This window comes from Rhinolophus ferrumequinum, chromosome 17 (assembly GCF_004115265.2).
Source record: "Rhinolophus ferrumequinum isolate MPI-CBG mRhiFer1 chromosome 17, mRhiFer1_v1.p, whole genome shotgun sequence".
NCBI lineage: Eukaryota > Metazoa > Chordata > Mammalia > Chiroptera > Rhinolophidae > Rhinolophus > Rhinolophus ferrumequinum.
The window spans coordinates 40730180-40757859 of NC_046300.1; the positions used below are offsets into that span (position 1 = coordinate 40730180).

General features: G+C 51.4%; 2 protein-coding genes across 8 annotated transcripts in view; one reads left to right on the top strand and one right to left on the bottom strand.

The window, feature by feature from the left end:
- Nucleotides 1-17451, top strand: part of SLC6A6 (solute carrier family 6 member 6) — a 78475-nt gene extending 61024 nt beyond the window's left edge. The window contains exons 8-15 of one of the 2 annotated variants that reach the window (XM_033133048.1): nucleotides 41-144; nucleotides 277-401; nucleotides 4141-4253; nucleotides 9143-9280; nucleotides 10398-10500; nucleotides 11050-11150; nucleotides 13575-13745; nucleotides 16687-17451. In XM_033133048.1, the coding sequence (XP_032988939.1) occupies nucleotides 41-144; nucleotides 277-401; nucleotides 4141-4253; nucleotides 9143-9280; nucleotides 10398-10500; nucleotides 11050-11150; nucleotides 13575-13745; nucleotides 16687-16827 (996 nt within the window). In that variant the 3' untranslated portion in view covers nucleotides 16828-17451. The remainder of the gene's footprint in view (nucleotides 1-40; nucleotides 145-276; nucleotides 402-4140; nucleotides 4254-9142; nucleotides 9281-10397; nucleotides 10501-11049; nucleotides 11151-13574; nucleotides 13746-16686) is intronic. The other variant, XM_033133047.1, reaches the window with a different exon arrangement.
- A 7486-nt stretch (nucleotides 17452-24937) lies between these two features.
- Nucleotides 24938-27680, bottom strand: part of GRIP2 (glutamate receptor interacting protein 2) — a 93137-nt gene continuing 90394 nt past the window's right edge. For all 6 annotated transcript variants that reach the window (XM_033133204.1, XM_033133206.1, XM_033133203.1 and 3 more), the window contains one exon: nucleotides 24938-27581. In XM_033133204.1, coding sequence (XP_032989095.1) covers nucleotides 27423-27581 — 159 coding nt within the window. In that variant the 3' untranslated portion in view covers nucleotides 24938-27422. The remainder of the gene's footprint in view (nucleotides 27582-27680) is intronic.

A 27680-nucleotide genomic window follows, 5' to 3' on the forward strand; every position in this document is an offset into this window, starting at 1 on the left:
CTTCTCTCTCTCCTTGCCACCCACCCCCACACCCTGATAGGTATGGATCGATGCTGGGACCCAGATATTCTTCTCCTATGCCATCTGCCTGGGGGCCATGACCTCACTGGGGAGCTACAACAAGTACAAGTACAACTCGTACAGGCAAGTGTTGCGCCGGCGGGCCTGGTGGACCTTAGAAATGATGATGATGTTTAAAGAAAAAAGAGAAGAAGTAGGGAGCGTGGCTTCCTTGTGTTGTGAATTAACTTGCTCCCTGACATATGTGTAACTTAGGGACTGTATGCTGCTGGGATGCCTGAACAGTGGTACCAGTTTTGTGTCTGGCTTCGCAATTTTTTCCATCCTGGGCTTCATGGCACAAGAGCAAGGGGTGGACATTGCTGATGTGGCTGAGTCAGGTATGGTGGTATCGGTGGCAGTGGTGGTGGGCACTGCCACCTAGTGTGTAAGCTGAGTACTGCAGGCATGAAGCCAGACCCCAGGGGCTTTGGAGGGGGGGGAACAAGCCTGGTTTCCAAAATGGACCCCCCCCACCAAGATGTCCCCCAAGTATCAAAGAATACAAAGGCTAAATTTTAAACACTTGCATTACAATTTGGCCCAAGGGGCGGCAGAAACATGGGTTTGGTTAAGTTGGGAAATATTTAGCTACTTTGGTGTGGTTTTCCTCCCTCGTCCTCCTTCTCCAGCAAACACCTGGTTTCCTAAACAGAAACCACTTTCCTAACTCCGGAAGTCAGCCACCAATCGATATTCCATCACCACCTTCTCAGCTTTGGTTTCTGTATTTTGCACTTTGCTCCCAGCACGCTCCCTCTAAGTGAACCCATTCATTTATTTCACTGATGTTTATTGATTTATTGAGTCTCTATCCTGTGTCAGGCACCACCGTAGGCTCTGGGTGGGGGCGAGACAGCTGGCATGGCAGGCCGCCTCTGGAGATGATGACAGATCTGATTTGGGGGTAGGGTGTGGGGACACCATCACCCTCTTAGGGTGTGGCCCCGTTGGCAGGGTGCTCCTCCCCAGGACGCCTGGAAGTAGAGAAAAGAGTCTTAGAAACATAGACTCTGCGAAAGCCTGGGATCTTAGGCTGAGATTCTGCGGCTCCAGCAGGATGGTTCCAGAACCTGAGAATGATGAGGCCTTTAGTTGCTAGAATCCTAGAGCCTCAGAACCGCAATATCTCAGGGACCTAAATTCTAGGACTTGCCATGATGCGCTAAGTCCTAGACTTTCAGCTTTATAACTGCAGTGGCTCAGACATGGGAATGAGAACCTTAGGCTCCCAGGACTCGTAAAGTCCACCTTTCTGGCTTCCCTGCCCTTCCCCAGTCCTGCCCAATTCACTTGGAGGGTGGTTATCAGTTACCTGGAAGATTTTGTTATTTTACACACCTCCCTACACTCTGCCTGACCTCCTAATGACCCACATTTCTGTGGGGCCATTTGGAGGCAGGTGGTCGTCCTGGGCTGAGAGGGCTCAAGCCCCAAGGAGCGCGTAAGGTCCTGACTCCAGGGACCAGCACAGGCCAGGGTCAGGCACAGCTGGCGTCCCTGCCAAGGTGTTACCGTTGCCCATAGGTCCCTAGAATGGGGTCAGGACTGTGCATTCAGATGTCTGCTCCACAGATGAGACCAACGGCCTGAGAGCAAGGAACTTGCTCGGGCTCATTAGGGTCAGAGTTGGGGTTACTGGGTCAGGGCCCCTCTGACATGAGGATGTTCCGCCTCCTGATGCCCCACCCCACCCTGAGCACATGTGATAACCTCTGGTACTTCCTGTGTGAGAACATGTCTGTGCTCCTCCAGTCTCTCTGAGCCCCTGGGGTCCTGTTTTCCTCCTCACTTGGCAAAGATGCTGGCAGGCGCCATCCTCACAACCCCAACATGCAGGACAAGGTGGCAAGTCCACGCCTCTGCCCCACGCATTTCTCCACTGATCCTGGTCCCAGCGCAGACCTTCAGATGTAGTTTTCCTTCCCTGAGAGTCTTCATAGGCATGCCTGAGCCTGAGGACAGAAAGTAATGCCAGAAATATCCATACCCACCTGGAAGTTGGCAGTTAGAGCGGTGAAGGGAGAGAGTTCACACCTCCTTTGAAGATGGCTATTTTCAAACTGATTCGGCTGGCAAACCGATTCTGATTGATTGGGAATCGCCAGGAGCATGGAGTGAACTTGGCGGTGGGCGCTATGTATGGACATATAAGATAGCTCTTTGTCTCTGGACAACTAGGTATTTTTATGTGTATGTATATATTGTCAACCTAAGTTGTTTTCTTCCTCCCGTCCACTTCAAAGACCTTGGCGTTTATTCCCCACGGTGATGTCTGAACAGCTGACACATCAAGGGTGATTATTTCTCTAATAAGCTTTTAACAAGCACCATATTGAGCCAAGCGCATTTGAACAAGATCATTATTTAGCTGAATAAAGAGGCGCGTTCTCTGCTCACAAGAGGCTTGCAGAGGTGCTCGGAGCGGCCGCGTTATTTCTCATGGACTTCTCTCTAGAGTTCATCATGCGCTTTTAGAGAAAGGCACTCAGACCCTCTACCAAAGGCTGGCTTGAGAAAGGCAAAACTGAAATACAGAAACGAGCACGTTGAGAACCTTCACAGGCCCCGGCGGGTGGGGGGTGGGGGGGCCCCATTTTACATCTGTCTCACAGTTGGCTGGACTTGACTCCTCATGCAGAGCTGATGTATGGGGGGGCCAGGGGCCCCGGCCTAGGTGGAACTGTGGCTTCCTAGTCCACTTGGACTTTGGGGTTTGTACAAGCACCCCATCCACCACTTCTCCTGGAGTTTTCTAGCCACCTGAGGATGCTCCGTCATGGTCAGGTTTTCCTCAGGTCAAGTGGACTCTAAGCCATAAACGGACTTGCCCTTGACCGCCACATTTGTGTTCATCGCCGTGCGATGTGGTTTCTGGATCCAATTTATTTCAAAGGTTTTTTTTGTGGGGTTTTTTTTTTTCATTCTTAAACCATTCATTTGGTTCTGATATCTGCTTTAAATAGCCTGCCTCCAGCCCTTTTTGTTTTACATTTCTTGACCTTTTTTTTTTTAAGTTGTGGGTTGTACCTTATTTTTTCAGCTCAGGCCCTGTAGGCCTCCTAGCTTGTGCTGCTCCCGACTGTCTCTTGGACCCACCGGTCTCAGTTACAAATCATTCTTCCTCCTGGCAGAATGGGGGCAGGCTGGAGACGGGGGAGACATTTATTTCTCCGTCTTCAGGATGTTTCTAGTCAGAGTCCCCGAGCTGATGGGACTCCTGTCTCTGTCTCCCAAGCCCTGCCTCCAGATTCTGTCCGTGTCCCCTCTGGAGAAACCAGAGCCCTTTTCTAGGGAAGTGGTGTCAGCATCTGAGAATCTGAGCACGAGAAGGCTCCTGGGGAGTCATTTAGGGTAACTTGCCCCTAACTTCTCAGATGGGGAAACTGAGGCGCTGTAAGGGCAGGTGGTGATGTAAAGAAGAGCTGGAGGAGATGGTAGGACGAGAACTTGAATGTAGGCTGTGGGTCTCCCAGGCCTGGGGTCTTCACCCCGCCCACACCTCTGTTCAGCTCGGGGCCTTGGCTCTGATGTTGTTCTGGTGGGTGTGCAGAGAGAGGTACCCGAAGGAGACATTTGCCCTGTAGGGCATGGTTCTCTATTCAGTTTTCTTTCCACTCATGCAGTGTTTTAATAGGAACTTCTCTTTACAAACAGGGGATTTAGTAGTCAGATACCCAGAACCTTCCCTCTGCTTCCTTCCAGCAAATGTTGGGGTGGTTGCTCTGGTTTTGGCGGGGAGTGGCTCCTTTTCCAAGCCAGCAGACAGAGTCAGTCCCATTTCCCACCCCAAATAACCAACGTCCGTCCTGATTCTGGTGTGTGAGGAGGCCACTTGTGCTGCTGCTTAGGAGACAGATGCTAAAACGGGGCCCCACCTGAGGCCTGGTGCGTCCTACCCAAAAGTGAGACAGACCTGGTCTCTTCCACCAGGCAAGAATTCGGGCCTGGCTCTCCCTGCATTTTGGGTTTGGGAGACTCGCGTCAGACCCAGGTGTCTTTGTATGAGCTCCGGTGCTCCGGGTGCTCAGCCACTGATGTATCTCCCCCTCTGTCCCTTCCCATTTCTCTTCCCTTTAGGTCCTGGCCTGGCCTTCATTGCCTATCCAAAAGCTGTGACAATGATGCCGCTTCCCACGTTTTGGTCCATTCTTTTTTTTATTATGCTTCTCTTGCTTGGACTGGATAGCCAGGTATGTATAGATCAAGGGACTGGCCCCAGGGTGGGACTGTTCATGGAGAAATCGGTTCTAGAAAAGCCTCCTTTTTTATGCTGTCTGTGAGGTCATTACCCCCTACTTACCTTCACAGCAGCCTTGCAATAGCTTTAGCTATCGAGGGTTCCTCCAGGACCCAGGAGTGGAAAAGGTGTCAGGGCAGGAGAAAGACACCTCAAAGCGCAAGTCTTTGACCTCAACAAGGTGAAATGGACAACCGCGGGGTAGGGTTAAAATGAAGCCATAGATGGAAAATAAAAGGGCAAGACCAAAACAGAAATGATTCTCTCCTGTGGAGTGTCTGGGCCGGGTCCAGGAGTGACACGGCACACGGGCAATTCGGGGAAGGAACCAAGATCTCTGCTTAAGGCACGAGGTGGTCATTGCCCGGGCCAGCATTGAGAGTCCTAAGTGCAGCCAGAGAAGCCTAAACCACACTCTGTTCTGTGATTCCTGGAGCATGTGAGTAGGAGAGCTTGTTCCCGTAGTAAAACTGAGATCTTCCAGTGCTTCCTAAACAGCTAAGCACTAGGTAGGCTGGCTCAAACCTGCCCTGTCCTCTGGCCATCCTGGCTTCCGCCCTCCTGAGGTAGGACTCCACCGAGGCTCTTTTCTCCACTTCTTAAACTCCATGTCCCATCCCTCTAGGGCTCAGGCCTCTACTGGGTGTTCAGTGAGAGCCAGCCAGCGGCTGTGTCTGGCTTTGGAGTAACACAGTTCCAAGCTCTCCATCCCCTGTGTGACACTGGGCACTTTTCCTCCCCCTCTGAGCCTCAGTTTCCTCGTCTGATAAATGGGTATGATTGTGCCTCCATTGCCTTGTGTGAAGCACTAGGCACAGTGCCTGGTACGGAGAATTCAGTGGTGCTTGGAGGATGATAGATAGTGTGAGCTCTCGGTCACCTGTCCCTGGAGATACGTGTAATATGTGTATTTTCACTGGGGCCTTTTCAGGACAACAGTTTCTAGTACAGGCATGACTCCAGAAGTGGGGAGTTATGGTGTGCAGGGCAGGCTGGTCATGTGCCCAGGCCTGTTAGGGCCGTGCCTGTGGTGCCACCCAGGGGCCAGCATCTGAGGTCAGTCACTGAAACCAGGTATTTTGTAGCCTCGTGTGTGGTCTAGGGGTCTGACTGCCCCAGGGATAGTCGTTAGTCACCTGAGACCCAGTGAGAGGTGGGGGCCTGTGAACAGTTCAGGAAAGGACTTTGCCACCTGCCCCGAGGGCAGCAGCTTGGAAGCCAATGCCCAGGGCCGGTGCCCAGGGACTCAGAACCAGAGAGGAGAATAGTCTTAGAAGGTCAGGCAGAGGAGAGGAGGTGGTCTCCCAGCAAGACAAGAACAGAGTGAAGGATTTGGCAGAAACGGGACCAGGATTAGCAGAGAAGACAGAAAGAAAACATTTGGGAGACTGAAAACAAAATACTTACACAGTTGTTGATGGGCTTGAGCTGTGTGAACAGCAGGAGGACTCCATTAATCATTCCTAGTTAATGAGTTTGGCTTTCGGAGGTCCCAAGCAAATGGCTTTTATAACTTCTTCCAGACCTCTAAGTGAAAGCAAACAACAACAACAGAGAGAGATTAATAAATGATGAAACCTGACGTCTCCATGGGTCCAAGATTGGCCTCTTGGGCTGTGGAAACTACTCCCTGAGCTCATGGTATTATCCATGAGATTTTCTCCCAGGAGGCAGGCAGGGCCGGCTGAGGATGTGCCCCTTGGAGCTCGGCCCCATGGTGGCCAAGGCACTTAGGGCATCTCAGTGAGTTGTAAAGCCAGCCTCAGAGGGAGTGGTTCTCCTCCCACTTCAGAGCATGGAACACGCTCAGAGCCCTTAAATGACCTGCCTATGGAAATGCCAACAAGTGGTGCGGTGGGATTATACCTGGTGAGCTGGGGCACGGTGTCTGGGGCTCAGTGGCATAGGTTGGGATCCCTCCTTTGCACGAAGTGCTATGTGAACTTGGGGACATGGGGGAAAGTTTTGTCGATTCTGGTGACTGTCTCACGTACCACGAGCCCTGGGACAGGATCAGAGCCGTTCAAGGCGTTCACATGGCTTCATGCCAGCTCATTTTAGGTGCATGTGTGTGGTAAAATACTAGGAACACAGAATTGACCGTCGGCATTTGTAAGTGTGCAGCTCAGTGGCATTAAGGACGTTCGCGTTGTAGTACCACCATCACCAGCCACCATTCATCTCCAGAAGTTTTCATCTCCCCAAACACTAACTCCCCAGTCCGCTCCCCCACCTGGCTTTTTTCTGCATTAGCTCCTTAATCTGCACAATGTCCACATGCCCCGAAAACTGAGGCTTAGAGAAATAAGGACTCCGAAGGCTGAGGTCATGCACAACTGGTTAAGGGGTGGAACTATGACATGACCCTGGGGCTGCTCTAAAGGACTTGCTGGTTTGTCCCGTCTTGCCATACCTTTCTTTTCTTCCCCCCCTTCTTCCGCCTCCCCCCTCCCCACTCCAGTTCAAGCCGTTGTTGCTTAGTCTAGTTGTGAGGACACAGTTCCTTGGCCCATGCTCGTATTATGAGCCTTGCGCTCCCCCTGGCTGAGGCAGTCGGTCACGGGTCGTCAGTGAGCCGCTCAAGGCAGCACATGGTAGCCCACGGCAGCCCAGCTCCCTGGAGAGCCGTTGTTCACAATCTTAGCTGTAGAGGGCGCAGCTCACTGGCCCATGTGGGAATCGAACCGGTGACTTTGGCATTAGGAGCCTAGCACTCCAACCACCTGAGCCACTGGGCTGGCCTGCCTTACCTTTGAGTTACCTCAAAATATCTTCCTCCTGTGGAAGTGCAGGGACCCACAGACAACCTTAAACAGGGCCTCTCGCTGATGGAGGAGTGTGACCCTTGCTCATTACAGGAAACACTCCCCAAATTTCTAGCATTTGACGGGGCACTCTCTGGCTTAGGAGCCATCACGCTGCTGAGTGTTTCTTGGTGAGATGGAGTAGGGACATTACCCACGTGGAGGCAGATGCCTATAGATGTCTGGCCTACCCAAGGGGAGCACAGTTTGTAAACAAAGAGCCTGAGAAGAAAGCTGAAGCCCCTCTTCCAGGAGTTCACCCATCCCAGCCTCCTGACATGAGTTAAGATTAATTACCCAATTGCCAGTTCACTCTGATGATTTCAAATCTGTCCTAGCATCCCTGCTGAGCAGGCAATTCCCTCCCATTTTACAGGGGGAGGCTTGGAGAAGTCAGGGTTATATGACTAATAAGTGAGGGAGGTCTGAAGAGGCTGGTGGAGCAGGGGTGAGGGGTGAGGGTGGTGTTCTTTGGAAATGCAGGAAATTTGGAAACGAGGGGCTCGTGCTGGTCTTGGCCCTGACTCGCAGTGACATTGGATCTTCCTGTCTGTAATTTCCCCATCTCAAAGAAAGAAAGAACCTTTGTTTTTAAACTCCTTTTGAAGCTTAACATTTGAGCTGCAGGTTTGCTATAATTCAATGGCAATTTAGGTTCAAAACCCCTTTAGCTGACACATCAATGAGAGGTCAAAACATCAGCCTCTTGTATTTGTTCCCTTTTCAAGAACCTTTTGGTCACCTCTTCCTGAATTCCTGGCAACAAAGAGTCATTTCTCCTGCCCCTTTCAGCACATGAAAGGAACCTGCTCCTTGTTTGTATTCCTTGATCCCCTTGTGGCACATCCCAGAGGACTAAGTGGTTGGACTTGTCCTATAGGAACGCTGGGGTGTGCTCTCTTGGGCAGCATAGATACTAAAAAAAAAAAAAAAAAAAAAAAAAAAAAAGGAATGCTGGGGAAACATCCTTCCCCGAAAGCCTCCCCCAGATGAAAGAACAGATCAGATGGGTGGAGATTTTAGCTTTTCAACTTTTAAAGGAATCAGATCAGCCTCAGAGGGTGTGTTGGTTGGCAGGGCAATTTGTCTATAACCATCTACATGTAAAATGCGTCTACGAGCCGTTTAATCCTGAAGTTTCATTTGTAGAGTGTGCTGTGGATGCATGTGCACATGCACCTAAAGACAGGTATAGGAGAAGCGTCCTTGCCCGGGTCAGTAGCTACAGAGCCTGGAAGCCGTCTGTTGGGCACTGGTTAGGTGCACGATGATATGTGTCCACCGGGGAATGTTACACCTCCATTTTAAATATGAGGCAACTCTCCATGTAATGATATGGAACAGTCTCCAAGGTAAATTGTTAGGTGCAAAGATGGGAAGATTTAGAGATTGAGAGTCGTTCTAGAATGTTTCCTCACATTTGGAAGCCCAGGGATGGGTTCCTGGAGTCCATGAGCCCTGGAGTCATGGCTGCATGGGGCTCACACCTGTGGGCGTGTAGGTGTGCACACACACATGCAAAATTCTCTTGTTGGCCTACGATCCCCAAAGGGTTAACAACCACCACATGGATCTGATGGAGGAAATGAGGCCCAGACTTGACCTTGGTTGCCTATTCATTTGTCATGTGTCTGTTGAGTAACCATGTGCCTGGCCCTGCTGGGCACTCGAGGCCTGGAAATGCGGGGGCATCGCTCTTGGCTTCAGAGAGGACCAAGACCAACGTCTGGGGAGGTTGTTGTGTCAACATGCCAGGGCAGAGGGTCAGCATTGGCTGCAGAGAAGTGATCATTCCTGAGCTGAGTCTTGAATGATGAGGGAAAGGCATTCCGGCGGCAGGCCGAGCCTCAGCAGAGATGCGAGGTGTGGAATACAAGGGAGAACTGCGTGGGCCACCGTGACCTGACCGGCGGGCAGAGCCCCCAGGGTCACATGTTTGGACTTGACCCCAAAGGCCAACTCCGGGCACCTGCTCTCCTCTAAGCAGAGGCGAGGTGCTGGGCCTCTGCCACTCAACGGCTCTCTTTTCCCCCTACAGTTTGTTGAAGTCGAAGGACAGATCACGTCCTTGGTTGATCTTTACCCGTCCTTCCTAAGGAAGGGTTTCCGTCGGGAAATCTTCATCGCCTTGATATGTAGCATCAGCTACCTGCTAGGACTGACGATGGTGACGGAGGTAGGTGGCTCTCACCTGGCGCGAGGGCCTCCCCTCAGCGGGCCCTTGGTGCCTCCCATACATGTCTCAGAGCCATTCGAGGCCACACTGCCTCCCTGGTCCCCCTAACAGCTGGATGAGAGGACCAGGGTGGGTAATCTCCAAACCCCACTCAATTCAGGGGTCCTGCCCTGCCCAGGGGACTCAGCCTACACTGTGAGGGGGGACCCAGCAGTTGACCCAAACTCTCCTGCATCTTTTTCCACTGGTTATCATGGCAAAAATGCTCCCTCAGCCTGGGAGGCCCTGGAGGGGAAGGATGCTTCCGCTAAAATACATTTTAACAACAGCTCTGTTCACCCCTGACTGTGTGCAGTGGCTTGGAGGGGAGGTGGTTCTCCAGGGTAAATACTGCAGGCGCTGTGGTAGCTGCGTCTGGTTGACAGGGAGTGTGCGCTGTTCAGAGGAGGTGGGCAGGGGCCAGAGGAGGATCCATTTAAAGTGGCACAAAGAAGCAGAGGGAGGAAGCGAGCGAGAGTGTCTCAGGCAGCAGTGGTTCAGTATGTCTAGCAAGAGGTGGGCCAGAAAAGAAAAAGATTCTTGTACTAAATAATGTAAGCATGTGAGCCTAGCATAGGCCCAGGGCACATACTTTCCTGTACGTCTCCCCGTCACCTCCCCATATTCTCCAGCAAAGGGTTGCATTAGCCCCCAAACTCAACTCAAGGTTTCCCATTACCATTTTTCCCTCTTGGAAGTGAAAGTAAATGTTTTTTTTCTGGAAGTGCCTGTAAGAAACCTCCCCCACAAAAGGCGGATCACAAGTCCACACACTGAGCAGCTGCATATTGCTGAAATATTCTGTTTGGCACAGCTGGTTTTAAGTACCTCCTTTGGAAGCAGGCTTCAGTGAACCCATCAGTTTTTGCTAAGGAAGACTGTGTGTGTGTGTGTGTGTGTGTGTGTGTGTGTGTGTGTTGTCAAACATGAAGTAGAGCATTATTTTACAAAGATATCTCGTTATCATAGCCCTGGTCCATTATCATAGCCTTTCTTATTAATATGCCAGAGCTCTTTATATATTAAGGTAATTAGATACCAAATAACAAATCAACCTTCTCTGGTTTTTTCTTCACAGGGTGGCATGTATGTGTTTCAACTCTTTGACTACTATGCAGCTAGTGGTGTATGCCTTTTGTGGGTTGCATTCTTTGAATGTTTTGTTATTGCCTGGATATATGGTGAGTACCACTTTTTGCATATTGTTTCTCAGGTCTCTCCTTTGGGTCTCTGTATTTAAAAGCTTCAGAAACAGAATTCTAAGGGAGTCATTCTTAGTCGAATACAAAGTCCATACCAGGACTTTTCATCTGAAGGCTACCCCTTCCCTACACAAATAATATCATAGTAGCCACACTACAAATTCTCCCCATGCTGAAGGTGCAGGATGTGACATGCTTTAACAAACACGTAACTTGGCTGTACAGGGGTCTATCTATGATTAACTAGTCTAGGATCCAGGAATGGTCCATTTGGACCTCCTTAAGACCTTGAATTAGTTACACCAGGATTTGGGTTGGGTAAGCCCCAGTTGGGCCCCCAAAATACAAGATGCCCAGTTAATTTTGAATTTTAGATGATTTCAAATAAATATCTGCCACACTTGTGTCTCTGTGGTATAAGATCGGAACCTGGATCAGGCCCCAGAGACCCCTCAGGGGTCTGCTGTTCTCAGGGGGGATGCTGGCATTGGACATGTGTCACCATCTGTCCACCTCATTCCCTTGCAGGCAGCAATAACTTTTATGACGGTATTGAAGACATGATCGGCTATCGGCCGGGGCCCTGGATGAAGTACAGCTGGGCCGTGGTCACTCCAGTTCTCTGTGTTGTGAGTTTTCTCTTGCTTGGCCACGGGTTGTAGCCTTTTCTCATCTGCTAAACCATCCTGAGTTCAGCATTTGCAGAGTGCTGGCAAATGCATGTAACAAGTCTAGTGACCGCTCTGCCTGAGAAAAGGCGGGGCACCCTGCTCCAGAGGGTTAGCTTGAGATGAGTTTTAAAGACTGAGTAGAAGCTTGTCAGGAAGAGAAAACAGGAAGAGCGTTGCTGGCAGAGGAACCAGCCTATGTAAAGGCACAGCGTTCTCAAAGAGGAAAATGTATCTGGGCATGTTGAGAAACTCAGGGGATCCTCACAGAGCACATAGCCTTTCCCCAGACCTTTCCAGAGCTCACGAGCCCAGTTTCAGTCACTGATTATTTTAAGGGGCCATTGGACGTCCAAAGGAGAGGTCACAGACATTGGAAATGTGGTGTTTCCATGGCAGGGTGGGGGTTGTGGCGAGAGAGAGAACGTCCCAGCAGAGAGATACTCTGGGCTCTCCCAAGATCAAAGGAGCTGCATACCTGCCTAGGACCCAAGAGCAACGAGGTGCCACATTCCTCTGCAGCATACCCAGGCACCCCGCCTGCTTCAAGGTTCTGCTCAGAGGCCCCAGCCAAAGGGAAATCATCTGAGGCAAAAGCTGCTTTCCTGTCGGTGTTTGAAACCAGTTGTGAGCTTTGGAGCTAATTGCAGGGGAACACATCTGCTCTGCCATTCTTGGCTCATACCTTGGGAAGCACAAATGGCAGATACATTCCTTGCATTTAGGGACCAGGGGCTGCGGAACAAACGGACCCTCCCCTTAGTGACCTTTGCTCCTAGGCCAGAATAAGTCAATATTGCCATTAACTCCCTGCGTGACCTCAGGTGAGTCCCTTCCCTCTCGGGCCCCAGTTTTCCCATTTTAAAACAAAGAGACTGATGTGGGGTACGAGTGGCAGCCGACAACCTTCGGTTGTTACTGTTATTATTTAATATGGTCGTGGCCTTTGCATTTGAGGTGCATATTTTCCCCATAAAAATAAGTAAACTATAACAACCAGTAACCACACAATTGGTGAGTTTATTTTTAGAGATGAATTTTATTGGGTTCAAAGCCCATGTTGTCATTCTCACTTAATGCTTGTTTGTGGGCACCTCCTCTCACCACGCTGACCGTCAGGTTCTTCCTCTCTCCCTTCCTGAGGAGTTGCATAGATCAGAAATAGGTTGCATGCTAAGGTGGTAGAACGAAGCCATCCTAGTAGGAAGAGAAATGTGACAGGCAGGTATGGGTCTCAGGCAGGTAAAAGCTTCCTTATGTTGGGAAAACCCCGAGCAGCTACCTACTTTCCCTGTCGAAGCTACAGCCCCACAAATCAGGACAGAAACAACCAGGCCAGACGTACAGTAGGTGCCCAGTGGAAAGCATCTGCAGCCTAATGCTCTCTCCCTTCCCCTTTCATCGATTCTGATGGAGATAGATTTGTCTTCCCGTCAAACCTGAGTTATGAGATCCTGAGGATTTAAGTCATTTTCACATTGTGGGTCATCCAAGACAACCCGAGTTATACTCTGAGATGCTGTCATTCGGACGAGAGCAGGAGCCCTGGGCCCTTGCAGCTCACCTTATGTGGAAATGGGGCCTTGGCATAGGTTTTGGGGCTCACCCGCCCCCACTGTTCATGGATGCTGATGGCCACTGGCCATTTGTGAGGGCTCAAGGCTGGGCTGTAGACTCCCAACAGGGCAAAGCCCAGATCCACACCTTGTCCTGGGGGGCTGGGCCTGGTACTTAGAGATGGAGATGGGTGGGGAGGGGAGGAAAGGCTTTCACCCATGCTGCTGGTATTTATGGTGCACCTACTGTGTGCACCTGGAATTGCACCAAGTGTTAGAGAAACGGGAGAACAAGGCACACACTTCTCACCCTCACCGACTCAGGTTGGGTGGGGCGCTGTGTGCTGAAGAAGTGATTGTAACCGTACGCTTTTGGGGAAGACAAAGTGTGAGTGCCTCACTGAGTCTGGACAGGGTCTGGGCAAGTAAGGCAGGATCATTGAAGCTAAATTAGAAGGAGGAGAAGATGAGGGAAAAAGAGGTCCCGTCAGAGGGAACAGCCTGGACTAAGGTCCTGGGCAAGTGGCTGAGGAGCGGAAGGAATTCAGGGGAACGAGTATATAATTGCAGGGAGAGGTGGAGAGGGGATGAGGCACAACTCCGGTGACATTCCGGCCAGGCTGAGGAGCTTGGACTGCATCCTGAAGGTGCTGGGGAACCACAAAGGGTTTGAGCAGAGAAGCGACTTGGTCACATGTGCACTGGGGGAGGTCCTTAAGCCGCAGAGTGGGGAAGGGTGTGAGGCCTTTTGGGTGCGGCCTCCCCTGGTCCCAGAAGCCCCCCATGCCTGATGCCCGAGACCACCCTGACTGCCCCCGTCTCTCCACAGGGATGTTTCATCTTCTCTCTCGTCAAGTACGTACCCCTGACCTACAACAAAATGTACGTGTACCCCACCTGGGCCATCGGGCTGGGCTGGAGCCTGGCCCTGTCCTCCATGGTGTGTGTCCCCTTGGTCATGGTCATCCGCTTCTGCCAGACGGAAGGGCCGTTCCTCGTGGTGAGTACACAGGGCCCCAGGCTGGATCGAGGGGGAGGGCAGGAGCCCAAAGGTTTGCTTTGTGACCTTGGGCACGTCACCTTACCCTTTCTGAGTCCTAGACCCCTTCTTGCCCCGTGGAGTGGTTGAGATTTTGGGTGGGAGAGCGCATCACGGAAACACTGCGACAAAGTCCACTTCAGGTGGAGAAGGCTCTGGGGGGATAGTCAGAGCTGTGGCAGGAGGAGGAATTTGCCAAGCAGAAAATGCGAGATGGAAGAATGTGGGTTATGGTGCTAAGAGGTGCGACAGCGCTTGGGCAGTAGTGACATGTTTTGGGGAGTGGGCAATGAGACTAGAGAAGTGACAGCAGCTTTGGATGCCAAGCTAAGAACTAGGGCTTTATCTTGGGAGCAGTGGGGGCTGAATTTCTGAAGTGGTGAGATGAGACAAGGAGCCAGGGAGGAAGCGAAGCCCCACCCAGAGGCCTCCCCTTACCCTGGAGTCAAGTTGCAGATAAGCCCAGCACAAGCGGGGGGGCCCCCTCCCCAGCTCTGTGGCCTCATCTGCTGCCCGACCCTCTGTCCAAGGCAGAATCTCCTGTTTCCAGGCCTCTGTGCCTGCCAGTCTCCTCCCGGGGGCTCCCTCCCCACAGCCCACCTCCTCTCAGAAATTCTTCTGACAATACTGTAGATTCCAAGCCTGGCAAAAGCCAGGGCTCTTTCCAAGAAATCCTTTTCTTAGAATCTCCCTTAACCTTTGGGCTTGGGCTGGCTCCAAGACTGCACTGTTTTGTTCTGGGTTGTTTTTATTGTTATTCTCTTAAAAATCTGGAGCCAGGATGTCCTGGGGCCCTGGCTCCCCCTTGGGCTGGGCCGGTTTCCTTGTGGGCAGAGGCATGGCCTGGGGGTTGTGTTGGTGGGGGGAGAGGAGAGGCCGGGCAGAAAGGGACCAGCCTTCCCGAGACAAAGGAAGGAGGCAGGCAGGGGTGTGCCAGGGAGGAAAACATGAAGCTGAGTCTGTCTGAACCAGCACAGCCCTGGGGTGTTCCTGCAGGATTGGGCCCATTGTATTTTCTCAGGGGACACAGGGAAGGACCCCAGTACTCAGCCAGAACCTTGAATGGCCTTATCATTTGTTAAAATATTGAAACGTTAGGCCTGGGACAGATGGGCAATAGCTACTGCCCTACGCCTTCCAGGCATTCTCCTATGTATCCTATGCCAACCCAGCCCCTCCCTGGGAATTTCCAGAATATCCCTACCTTCCAGAAACTAAAAGGTTAATTCGAGGCATAGCAGAGGGGCTTGGATGTCTTTTCTGATTGGTTAGTGCCCCCAGCGATTATATAATTCACCCATGGGAGGTGAGGCTCAACCCAACAGGTCACTAACTTGTGTCCCTTCAAAGCCTAATTTTGCATATTGTTCCATCCCCAGTTTTGAGGTTTGGTCAGAGTGGGATTGGTGGGAGGGAAGGAGACGGGGTGGGTGAGGAATCTACTCTCCTGCATCTTGCATCCTTTCCTCATCTACAAATGTAAGCCCCTCCTCTGACGGCAGCTGAGTCACCAGCTGCCTGTCTTTGCTATATATGCCCCTGGGGCTCCCACCTGCATAGGTTTCCGAGGTGTCCTCCTAGTTATGACATCTCTCTGAGCCAGGTTCTGCAAAACCAGGTCTCTGTCCTGGGAGGAGGCCAGTTGCATCTCACCTCCTGTATAAAGGGAGCCCAGGTGTTTGCCTCTTGTCCTACCTTCCCTGTACACACCCCATTATACAGATGTACCGAGAGGCAGAGCAATGAAAGGGGAGCAGAGTTGACCCTTCCTGCTGGCATCCCACCTCTCCGACTTTACCTGGGGCCTCCAGTCTGTTCCTCCAGGGACCAAGCAGGCAACCCCGATGAGGGAAGCCACATGGGCAGGGCCGCGAGTGAGTTGGAGAAGGTGATGGAAATCAACAGCAGGGAGCCGTGTGCTCAGCTCTGGCCAGTTATTTACCAAAAGAGGATGTGGGCCTGGAGTTGCCAGATCTTGCAATTTTCAAAGAGAAAGTAGAAATCTAGATTTTTCAAATGAAATATTATAGCTTTCAATAAGCTATATACCAATTATTATATACCTAAATTGAATGTTAATGGCTAGAAAACTTCATGTTCACAACTGCTTTCCATTTAAGTTTCTGAATGGACACTTGACAGAGGTGGGCCGGGAGGCAGGAGCCCTTAGTTCAAGTCCCAGTTCTGCCATCGGGGAGGGCTGTTTTCCTCACTAATTCCTTGAGTGGCCAACCAGCTGGGGGCACATAACTCTCTCTGCCCCTAAGTGATGTGAGAATTCTCATGCAGTCCATCCTCTGGCCCCGCTGTTGGAAGGTGCAGCTCAGACACAAGCAGTGGTGTCCAAGTCCTGCAGGCAGGACCTGCAGCGGGGTGGCAGGGGACTTGGACGCCTGCAAGGAAATGGGGAGACCCATCTGCGAGAAGACAGGAAATGCAGCTTGTGGGAGGCAGAGGAGTGTGGAGTTTCCCTTCAGGGTAAACAGGAGGCTCAAGGCAGTTATCCAACTTGGGGCGGATAGACTACAGAAACTTCACTGCTTTGCAAGTCAGAGACATGTGGGATAGGAATCACGAGGAAGCGTACGAATGTGTCCACTCCATGGGAGGAAGAAGTCACAGAGTGGACTTTCCAGTCCCCATCCCTGAGGTGTGTCAGCAGGGTTGGCAAGGAAACTACTGACTGGAATTCTGCCCTGATTTGGGGCTGGAAAGGGACCTGAGGAGCACCTTTGTTCAACTCCTGTATTTGCCAGTGGATGAAATGGGAGCTCCAGAGAGGGTCGTACTTTGCCAGAGGCCAGGCAGGACACTGGCAGGACCCAGAGAGGATAGATGCCCCAGGGGAAAAGGGAACCAGACTGCCTGACCTCCCCTTCCTTTTGTCCCCTTCCTTCTCCAGAGACTCAAGTACCTGCTGACCCCGAGGGAACCCAACCGCTGGGCTGTGGAGCGAGAGGGGGCCACACCCTACAGCTCCCACTTGGCCATGAATGGCGCTCTCATGAAACCGACCCACATCATAGTGGAGACTATGATGTGAGCTCTCGGGTCGATGGGGCTGCTTTCCTGCTGTTTACTAACATTAGATTCTCATAGGACCAGGTTTACAGAGCTTTATATTTGCACTAGGATTTTTTTTTTAATTGTCACAAAAAATATTACTGTGTGTGTGTGCGTGCGTGCGTGTGTGTGTGTGTGTGTTGTCGTGTGTATGTGTATTTTGTTTTGATTTGGGGATATTTTGTACAAAAAGAAAAAACCCATGGGCAGAAGTCCGGGGTGAGGCAGAGCTTTCATACTGAATTAGATGTATTTTATGGGAACTTGGTAAATTTTTCTTTGTATTTTTTTTTTAACATATAACTATATATATACACTTAGAGATTGTCATACACTTTTACCACTTGAATCGATCTTCTTGCCAGCAATAGATCTCGTTTTCAAAAGCAATTCTTCGGTGCTTGTGTAGCTGGCAGAAAGTTCTGCCCCAAAACACATGGGATGGAATTTTCCTGGGACAGCAGACCCATTTTACAGGTGGAGTACCTCCCAAATCTGATTCAAATAGAAGCAAACAGCAGGGAGAGGGCTCCACCCACTGGCCAGACCCAGAGGGCTGGAGAAAGGGCTGTGAGGACACGCCTCATTACACTTGTTTTAGCCAAGAAGAGAGATGCCAAAATAATACACCAGTCCTCAAATAAAGGCACTGACTTAAAGCTGACAGGTGAGCCCTACAGCAAAAGACTGATTCTAAGAGCAGTAGAAGCCATTCCACCAGGAACAATCCCACCTTTTATTCTGAGATCAAGGGTGGATAGTCAGACACTGTCAGATGGACCGTCAGAACCATTCATCTGATAGGGCTGGGGAGGGTGGGGCAAGGGCGTCCAGGAGTCCTTGTGAGGCTGAGCGCTCAGCCGCGGTCCTTCCTGGGATGTCCCAGGAGAGACCTGAGGCCAGCCCTGCAGGAGCAGCTGGCGCTCTCAGGGCCCTGAGCCTCACACAGATGTGTCTGTTGCGTTTCTGTGGGGTCCTATCAGGTTTTAGTCATTCCCAGCAGACATCCATCAAAGCTGCCTGTAGGAGGGAAGCATCACGTATTGGGTGAGGGACGAGGGGTGAGTGAGTGGACCAAAGGATGAGGGCCCCAGGGTTCAGGGGTCCGGTGTCGGGGAGGGGTGCTTTTTTTCCTTCATCTCTCCACCCTCATCTCCCAGAGGCTGGGAAACTCCTGACGAGCTCTTGTTGAAGATCCCAGCCCAGGGCCAGCCTGGCGCCTCGCAGGGAAGCCAACTTGGAGCTTCACTGAATCTTTGAATTGGGTGACGTGCTCCCCAAACTCTCTTCCCAGTTCAGTCGCAAGTGCAGAGTGGACTACCCTCGGTAGTCCCTGGGAGATACTAAAAGTCTTCATTTCACAACCCCTGCAATAGCGGGTGTCAGATATGCACGATGTGAGGATCGAGAAGAGGCAGTGAGGGAGCGTTTTCTAGAAAGTTGGGGTTGTTGAGGGGTCTGGCACCCCAGAACTGGCTCGACCAAGAGCTTTATGTAGAGCAGCGTCCTCTCTGAACCAGGAGAGGAGGTACTCCACCTGTAAAATCCCGAGTATGGACACTCCTCCACCCCAGCTCCCATTTGGACCTAAACTGTGCCATTTAAACAGTCACTTCCAAGTTCAGAGTCTAAACTAAACTGCAACATTGTCACAAACAGCGGTTACTGCCTCTAGTGATGTGGAGAGTGAAGTCCAGCTCAGGTTTTCAGAGCAGGGACTCTCTGAATCCTGGAACCCGCCTCCCCAAATTCGGGAGGGGGAGGAACCTTTGGTGTCCCCCTCCCAAGGGGCAGAGGCAGTTCTGAACCTCTTGTCTTTGGCAAGCATTCACCTTTTGCTGTTTCCAAAGCATATACTCTGCCAAACAACACCTATTCCAAACTGTTCACAGTTCTCATGTGTTCCTGTTTTTCTATGTATTTGTGGTTGTCGCAGTGTCTAATTTGATTTTATTGTGTTTTTTCCCCCTAATTTTACTGAGTAGCAATGTGACCTGTTTTCCTTTGTCTTATGGAACTTTAGTAAACTAACCACTGTCAGTGATTGGGGACAGGTGACGTGTGGGAGCAAGGGGGGCTTGGCAAGCTGTGGCTATCTGGGCATCTGTGGCCATTTCAGGCTACATCTCCCCTCCAGGGCTCAGACCCCGAAGGAAAGGTCACAGGATGGCAGGCAAATTGCAACATTCTGGAAAAGGCCCCAGGAAGGCCTCTTAGAAGATTCCCAGACCAAATTCTAGACCAAAGACACATGCAGACCAAGTCCCCAGGTCCCTAGAAGGAAGGTCAGCCACTTCTCCAAGCCCGTTCCTCAGCAGTCTTCCTGGCACCTGTCTCCAATTTCGACCCAGCTCTCGTGTATCCTCAGAACTTGGCTCTATGAGTACAATGTGTAATGATGTGTGACTTTTATATATCTCCACATAAAGGAAACTTGTCATTGGCACTCATGAGTCTGGTCCACCTGTCTCTCTGCCTGGGATGGGTCGGAAATTTGGATGCCTGCCGATAGTCCAGTCAGTCAGATCTAGAAGGGATGCGAAGGAGCTGTTTAAAGAATTTTTTTAGGATGCAGAAGTGGGTGAAGGCCCCAGTATAAATCTTACCTAGGGAGATGCTTCACTGAGCTGGGCGGGGCCATGTGAATCCCTACAGTGGAGCCACGCGGTCGGTGATGGAGAGGGTTCTGGGGCTTCCCAGTCAATGCCCTTGTAAAATGGGGAAACTGAGGACGAACAGGGGAGGGACTTGGGCACAGTGAGCTGGGACTGGAACCAGACTGTCTGCAGTCAGTTCCAGCTTCAGGTCCTCTGAGGTATATGCGGTGAGTGGCGAGTGCTGCTCCTCACTTGTTTCCCTGAAGACCAAAGATGAGCCTTTAAGAAAAAGGAAACGCTCTGTCTCCAGTGTTCAGGGACCAGGTGAGCAGCACCCACCACCCCCTGGCCATCCTCAGGGGCCAACTGGACCCTAAGCTGTGGCTCAGGTTTCCGGTAGGAGAGGCAGCACCTATTCACCCTGTTGATCCTGCCCCTACACCCTCTGTGAGCTAGGCATTGAGATCCCTATGGCACATGAGGAAACTGAGGCCCAAAGAAGCCAGATGGTGAGTAAGAGGCAGAACCCTTAGGCAGGATTCAGCCTGAAGCCACGTGGGATATTCCCAGGCAGCCTTGCGTTCTGATTTCCAGACAGCACGCAGCTCCCTTTCCGTATCTCTGGCCTCTCATTCACACACCCCCCCCGCCACCCGCCGAGAGATAGTGGTGAAGCATAGAGGGAGAGTCAGCCCTCCTCAGCCTAGCACAGGGCATTCTTGTGTCACCAAGTGCCACAACACAGTGGCCAGTGGCCCGCCAGCATCTCTCAACACTGCCCCTCTGGATGGGGAATGCTCTGGGCAGCCAGTGCTGAAGGCAGAGGTGCCTCCTTTCCCACAAACCTCAGACACAGGCCAGGAAAGGACCCCAGAGGTGGCTACAGGGGCCATCTAGCCTTCATATCCAAGGTCAGACGTCCTCAAGCTAGGCTGTCCATGTGGATGCTGTAAATACCACTGTGCAAAAATGCAACAAGCACAAAGCCACAAAACAAACAAAAACCCAGATATCAAAATTGGAGAGGAATATGGGTCACTCCCTCTCAATGCCTGGCCCTCAGAATGCATCTTGTTTTAATAGGAAGCTGTTTCATTGTTCTCTTGTGGGTGTCACTACAGACATGTTCTGATGGGGTCCTTGATGGATGGAGCATCTTGTGATACATTTGGCTTCAAACTGAGATGTTTGCTCCATTTTTTTTTTTTTTTTACCCAATTAATTTTCAAATCCCTAGCAACTGTGACTGTATTTAGCACAAGAGAAAGCTGAGAACGTGGGTCTTGCCTCCTTCCAGAAATATGTCTGGCTCATCACGACTTTTTTTTTAAACTTCAAAATATTTTTAAAATATTTTAAACTTTTGTAAAAAAAAACAAAAAATCAACCAACGAGAGACTCTTCTGAGGAGGAACATTTGTATTTGAATAAGATCCTTGGTGCGTAATGCAGTCTTGCAATGTACAAGCTTTTGTGTATAAATGTTTTATGATATGAATCCCTGTATTTTGCAGGGTGTTTCCTTTCCCCTTTTGCTTTTTAGATAAATATGTATATCAATATTTTAAATTCATCTTCGCTTTTTTTTAGAGGAGTTTGTAATCACCTTATAACACGAAAATAAACATTTCCTTTTTAAATCCAACACGTGTGGGTTCTCTTTTGATGAGGCTGTTTTCCCTTACATTTGGCAAGTGCTTTACAGTTTATAAAGGGCTTTCAGTCTCACCCTAGAAGCTCCTCACAGGTGGGTATTGTTATCCAAGGTTGGAGACACTGAGGCAGAGGCCTCCAGTTGCGACTCAAGGTTGGGATTTCCAGTTGGTTTGCTCAAGGGCACTCAGCAAATCCATGAAAGAGTTGATTTGCACCCAGGTCCACAGACTCCTGGGTCTGCTCTGTGGTTCTACCGATTCTACTGTGTGAAGCCCACCTGCTACATAACCAGCCCTGTGCTGGGAGATCTCACACCGTCACCTGAGCCTCAGTTTCCCTATCTGGAATTAAACCACCACCCCCTTAAGGGTGCAAGGGTGATTAGAGGTGAGGCTCGTAAAGCATCATGCCCTCACCTGCTCTGACTTCCTTTCCCTCTTTCCTGGCCCAGGGTTATCCTGCTGTAAGCCCAGAAAGGGGATTTGGGGAGGGGGGCACTGACCTGAGGTTGGTACCCTCCCCGTCCCCTCAGCCCTCCCACCAGGTGATCCCATCCATCAGGGCTCTTATTGCCAAGTCCAAGAGTGGGGCTGGGAGGCTTCTGGAAGAGAGGTAAGTGGCGAGTCCCGGAGGGAAGCAAACAGGAAACTCACACTGGGACCTCAGAAGGGAGGACGCTCTGGATCCCAAAAGGTCAGTGTTTGGCACAGATGTCCTCAGCCTTGGGGATCGTGAGCCCAACCCACTGGTAGAGATGGGGAAACTGATGCCAGAAGAGGGTCCATGTTTCGGGCAGCCTTCCAAAAGTGAGTGGGCAAGGTCAGGGGAGCCTGCTGGGTCCTTTCCTCAACTTCTCAGACCAAGATTCTTTCCCAGGAATTCATTATTTATAGACAACATTAGAATAAAATCTCCCTCCCTTGTTTTCTGGCTGTCTGTCTTTCTGATGGCCCTGTCCGCCTTCCTTACTCCCTCTGAGTGTTCTGGCCATATGGCTTGTGTTCAAATCCTGGTTCCATCCCTTCTTACCTGTGTGACTTTGGGCAAGTTACTTAACCTCTCTGTGCCTCAATTCCTCATCTGTACTGTTGGGATGGTAATAGAGCCACCTCTGAAGGCTGTCGGGAGGATCTGAAGACTGTCAGGAGGATCCAGGGAATTCTTGCAAAGCTCTCAGAACAGTGGTTGGTATGCAGCCAGGCTGAAGGACAGGTGCTGCCTCTTTAGGAAGACCAGCAGGGCCTTGTGCAGTACTGCAGCCTCCAGCTTTCCTACCACATTTTCCCGAAAAGAAGACCTAACCGGAAAATAAGCCCTAGCATGGTTTTTCTGGATGACATCCCATGAACATAAGCTCTACTGCGTCTTTTGGAGCAAAAATTAATATAAGACCCGGTCTTATTTTCGGGGAAACATGGTAGCGCAGCCACATAAATGCACCCAATGTGATCCAGCCCCTACTTAACACCCCTCCTGAAATTGGGAGCTGTGTGGACAGAGTCCCAGAGAGCAGTTTCCAGGCTCTTGGCCTCACGTGGAAAGGTGCCGGCTCGGGTAGTGGATGGTCATCAGCTGTGACTAGTTGGCCATCCTCTGTTACCAGCAAGCCATTAGCTACTGATATAACTGCCGTGGCTACGCTAGCAAGCACGGAGTGTAGATTGTGGATTGCAGAGAGATGGATTGCAGTTAGCACAGCGGATTACAGTTAGCAAGTGGGGTTGGTTGGCAGAGAAGGGACAGCGGGTTGCGGATCATGTGGGTCCTGCTTCCTGTGTCTCCAACCCAGCCACCAGCGAGACTATAGTCGTATGACTCCCCCATCTATGGCTCTGTGGGTGTTCCTTTTTGGCCTCACCATGTCCTGCGTTCTTATGTGGGGAGCAGGAGCTGAGACCCCGCGTGGCACCCTGCACGACAGGAGCTCACTCCATCTGGCATAGCTGATGGGAAGAAGCTCTTCCTCTGCCTACACAGAACTGGACTTCCCTTGGTTAGACCCAGCCTTGCGCTTTGGGCTCATCCTCCCCAGGACACCATGTAGATTCAGGGCATCACGCAGCCCCTAGGCAGCCCTCCTGGCCCCTTCCCCACCCAGGAAGCAGAGCCACCACTCAACTGCCTCAGTGGCTTCCCCCTGCACATACAATAAAATCCATAATCCCTACCCAAGCCTTCACTATGAGAACAGCCTTCATTCTGTTCTCTAACCCTACTCCCTTCCATGTTTCCTTTTCCTTCCTTGAACCCACCAAGTTCATTCCCACCTCAGGGCCTTTGCACTTGCTGTGCCCTCTGCCTGGGACATTTCCTCCACGTCGCCACAGGGCTGGCTCATGTCCTATAGGTCTTGGCACAAAAATTGCCTCTTCAGCGAAGCCCTTCCTGATCCATTGAGCTAAAGGTCCCCCCCACCCTGTCACTCTCTTATCCCCATTACTGTTCTGTTTTCTTCATTGAATTTGATTCCTCCTGAAAAAATTGTGGTTTTGTTCACTTGTTGTCTTTCACTAGAATATACGCTCCATGTAGACAGGACCTCATCTGTCTTGTTCCCATTGTTTCCCCAGGGGCTAGAATGATGCATAGTACAAAGCAGACTTTTTGAATGGTTGAATTAATGAATTAATCAAAAGCAGGTACTGTTGGGCGGCTGGATGTCTCAGTTGGTTAGAGCGTGAGCTCTGAACAACAGGGTTGCTGGTTTGATTCCCACATGAACCAGTGAGCTGCGCCCTCCACAACCAGATTGAAGACGATGAGCTGCCTGAGGGGCGGCTGGATGGCTCAGGTGGTCAGAGCACGAACTCTTAACAACAAGGTTGCCAGTTCAATTCCTGCATGGGATGGTGGGCTGCGCCCCCTGCAACTAGGATTGAAAACGGCAACTAGTCTTGGAGCTGAGCTGCGCCCTCCACAACTAAGATTGAAGGACAACAACTTGGAGCTGATGGGCTCTGGAGAAACACACTGTTCCCCAATATTCCCCAATAAAAATTTTTTTTTTAAAACAAAGCATGTACTATTGTCCCAAGATCCAAACAGAAGCTGACTTTTTTTTTAAAAAAGATTTTATTGGGGGAGGGGAGCAGGAAATATTGGGGAACAGTGTGTATTTCCAGGACTTTTTTTTTTATTGGGGAACAGTGGTGTGTTTTTCCCAGGACTCATCAACTCCATCCAAGTCAAGTTGTTGTCCTTTCAGTTTTAGTTGTGGAGGACACAGCTCAGCTCCAGGTCCAGTCACCACTGTTAGTTGCAGGGGGTGCAGCCCACCATCCCTTGCGGGAGTCGAATCGGCAATCTTGTGGTTGAGAGGACGCACTCGAACCAACTGAGCCATCCAGGAGCTCAGCGGCAGCTCAGCTCACGGTGCTGTGTTCAATCTTAGTTGCAGGGGGCGCAGACCACCATCCCTTGTGGGAGCTGAACCGGTAACCTTGTGGTTGTGAGCCTGCGCTCCAACCAACTGATTCATCTGGCCACCCAGGAGCTCAGCTGCAGCTCATTGACTTCATTCTAGTTGTGGAGGGCACAGCTCACTGGCCCGTGTGGGAATCGAATTGGCAGCCCTGTTGCCCAGAGCTCGCGCTCTAACCCTATGATTTAAAAAAGAAAAAGGAGGCCGAGAGATGAACATGTGAGGAAACAGTGGGAAGGAGGCTGTGTGCAAGTCAGAGCGGCCACAGAAGACACCAAACCTGCTGACACCTTGATCTTGGACTTCCAGCCTCCAAAACTGTGAGAAAATAAATTTCTGTTATAAAAAAAAAAAAAAAAAAAAAAAGAGACCCCCTACTCCAGGTGCATTTAAATAATTTTATTTAAAAAATCCCAGATCATCCCAGCAGCACCCCACCCCCATCTCCTAAGTCCTTGCAGCCCCCTGTGGGACAGACAGATTTACACAGGGCCCAAACAGACCCCAAATGGCCTTTGCACTGCAGCCCCTTGGCGTGTGGTGCTTCCCCAGAGCCCTAAGAAACCCCATGTAGAAAAATACTTTACAAGGAATATGCTTTCATCTCAGCCAGAGAAAAATACAGCTTTTAGGGGGTGGAAGGGACGTGTTGCAAGGGCTGTACCCGAAATACATAGGCAGGCAGGATGCTCACGGGGGACTGGTATCAGGAAACAAGTGTGGGATGAACAATCCCCATGAAAAGCCAGAAGAAATATTGCATATGAGAAGGCCGGCCATAGCGAGGAGATCCACCTGCCTGGCCTAGTTGCATATGTCCGGGTAGGGTGAAGGGAATGGCAGAGGCCTCAGCCCGAGGGAGGGAGGGGCGTATTGGTGAGGGTCAGGATGCATCTTCCCTCGCCTGCAGTCCAACACAGCTTTACCAAGCCAAGAGGCCCTGGGAGTGTGGTCTGTCCAGCTCTGTCAAATGACACAGGCCCAGAGAGGCTGGGCCACTTCCCTAAGGTCACACAGTTGAGGCTGTGGGCGGCCATGTCTCTGCTGTGCTCCTCACTGCCCCCCCGACCCAAGCTGAGGGTTCTTGGCTTTTTCTTGGTGCCCCTGTGAAGGGTGGGCAGTGCCCTTTCACTTTGGGGCAGATGTTTACGTGGGAATCCAGGATAGCAGAGGCACTGAGCAGTCCATCTAGGGCATGGAGGGCTCTCCAGAGGGGGTGCAGAGGAGCAAGATGCAGGGGTATGGTATGTGTATGGGGGGGGAGGCAGGCCCCCAGGGAAAGTACAGGTAGGGTGCCCAGTGAGCCTCAATGGACAGGGAGGCCCAAACCTGCTCGGAGACTGTCTACCCCCCGATTGTCCGCAGGGAGCATCAAACTCAGAGGGGGTCACACAGCAAAGCAGCAACCTAGTGGAAAAAGAACAGACTTCCTGACTCCCCATCTGGTCTCTTGAGTAGATGTGTGTTTTTAAGGCCCCCAGGGGATGCAGGGGTGGAGGAGGGTACAGTGGCAGTGGGTGCCTCCTGTGTTCCTGAGACCCCCGCTTAGGAGATGGGCAGGGACAAAGCAAAGCTCAGACCTGGTCCATCCCAGAGGCCACACCCCAGACCACCAGGTGGACGCCCTGTGCCCTTCGCAAAATCAAAAGGGTTTCTGGTCTGTGGAAAATGAGAAAAGGATTTTAAGAGATGCTAGTGCTTCCAGGTTTCAAGTGGGAAGAAACTTCCTTGAATGACCACTTTGGACACTGTCACCAACAGGTGTGAGAGAGAACGACCCCTCTCTCTGGCTTATCTCTGCTGCCTGTCTGTTTTTCTCTTCATCTCTGTGCTTCTCCCTCTTTGTCCTCCACTGAGTTGGACACGAGAGGAGCTGCATCAGCTTACATATCATACTTCCATGGCTTCCCATCTTCATTGAATGGAAGGTGAATGGAGTCCCCTGGGTCTTTTGTCCCCAAATGCCTCCCTCCTTACGGAGGGACCTGGGCTGAGAGGGGTGTATGCAGATGGGTGAGCGGCCACGCATCCTACAAAAGCAGCTGGAGGGGCTAAGAGCCCAAAGCCTGACACTGAGCTTCCCAGTGGGTCCAGAGCTGCAGTCTCGAATCACAGAAGCTTTGGACCAGAGACGCCAAAATGAAACAAACACTGACTTTCATATGAAAGGGCTGGCGCTTCTTGGATTCCAGATGCCCCAGCTCAAACTATCCTAAGTGGGGACGCTGGGATGCAGAGAATCTAGGAACCAGCACATCCCAAACACCAGACTTCTGGAGAAGGGAACAAGGCAGTCTCCTACCCCAAGCAGCATCCTTCCTGGAGATCAGCTCTCCAGCTGAAGTGGCCCCGCAGCCCCATCCTAACCCCCACTGTTGGGAAACTAACCTTCTGAGCCCATGTGGATGCCTCTCACCTCAGTTAACAACTACACTGGGGTATCCAGCTCCCTCTTGCTCACCTTCTGTGACAAGGAGCTCACTCCTCCCTGGCAGCACATTCCAGCCCCACAGCTCTGCTGGGAGCATGTGTTTTACACACTGAGCTGGACTTCCCCCGCACCAGACACCCTACCCAGGCCCTGTAGGGACCTGGGCCTCCCCATAGACCCCTCTTCTCCTGGCCAAGGAGCCTATCCCTATTGAGCCAGGCACCTCTGGATATCTTGGAGACCCAACATGGAGAAAGACCTAGATGTGACTCCAACTGGGACAGGGACCTCACTGCCTGGCACCCCAGTCACCACAGAACCAGAGAACAGAGACAAAGTCCTGTCCGTGGCTCAGAGCCTGCCAGATGGACAGATAGACGAGTGGGTGGCTACTTCTTCAGCCCAGCTACAGGTCTGGAAGTCAGGATCTGCCCGGATGCCCCCTTGAGTGTCTGGACCATGCGCTGACTTCAGAGCATCCGGGGCTTGCTGGGGCCTGGTGCTCGTGGGGCCGGGCTGCTCTGTGCCAGCGGGTTGCGACTGATGACCAGCTCAAGGACGTCCCCAGCCTCAGCCAGGAGCGGCACCGCCAGGCAGCAGTCAAAGTCCCGCGTGCGAACGTGGTTGACCTGCACGGTGCACAGCCAAAGGGACAGACTAGCATCAGCTCAGCCTGGGCTGAAGGGGTGGAAACGGTGGGATTTCCTAAACGTGGGCCCTGCCCCAGC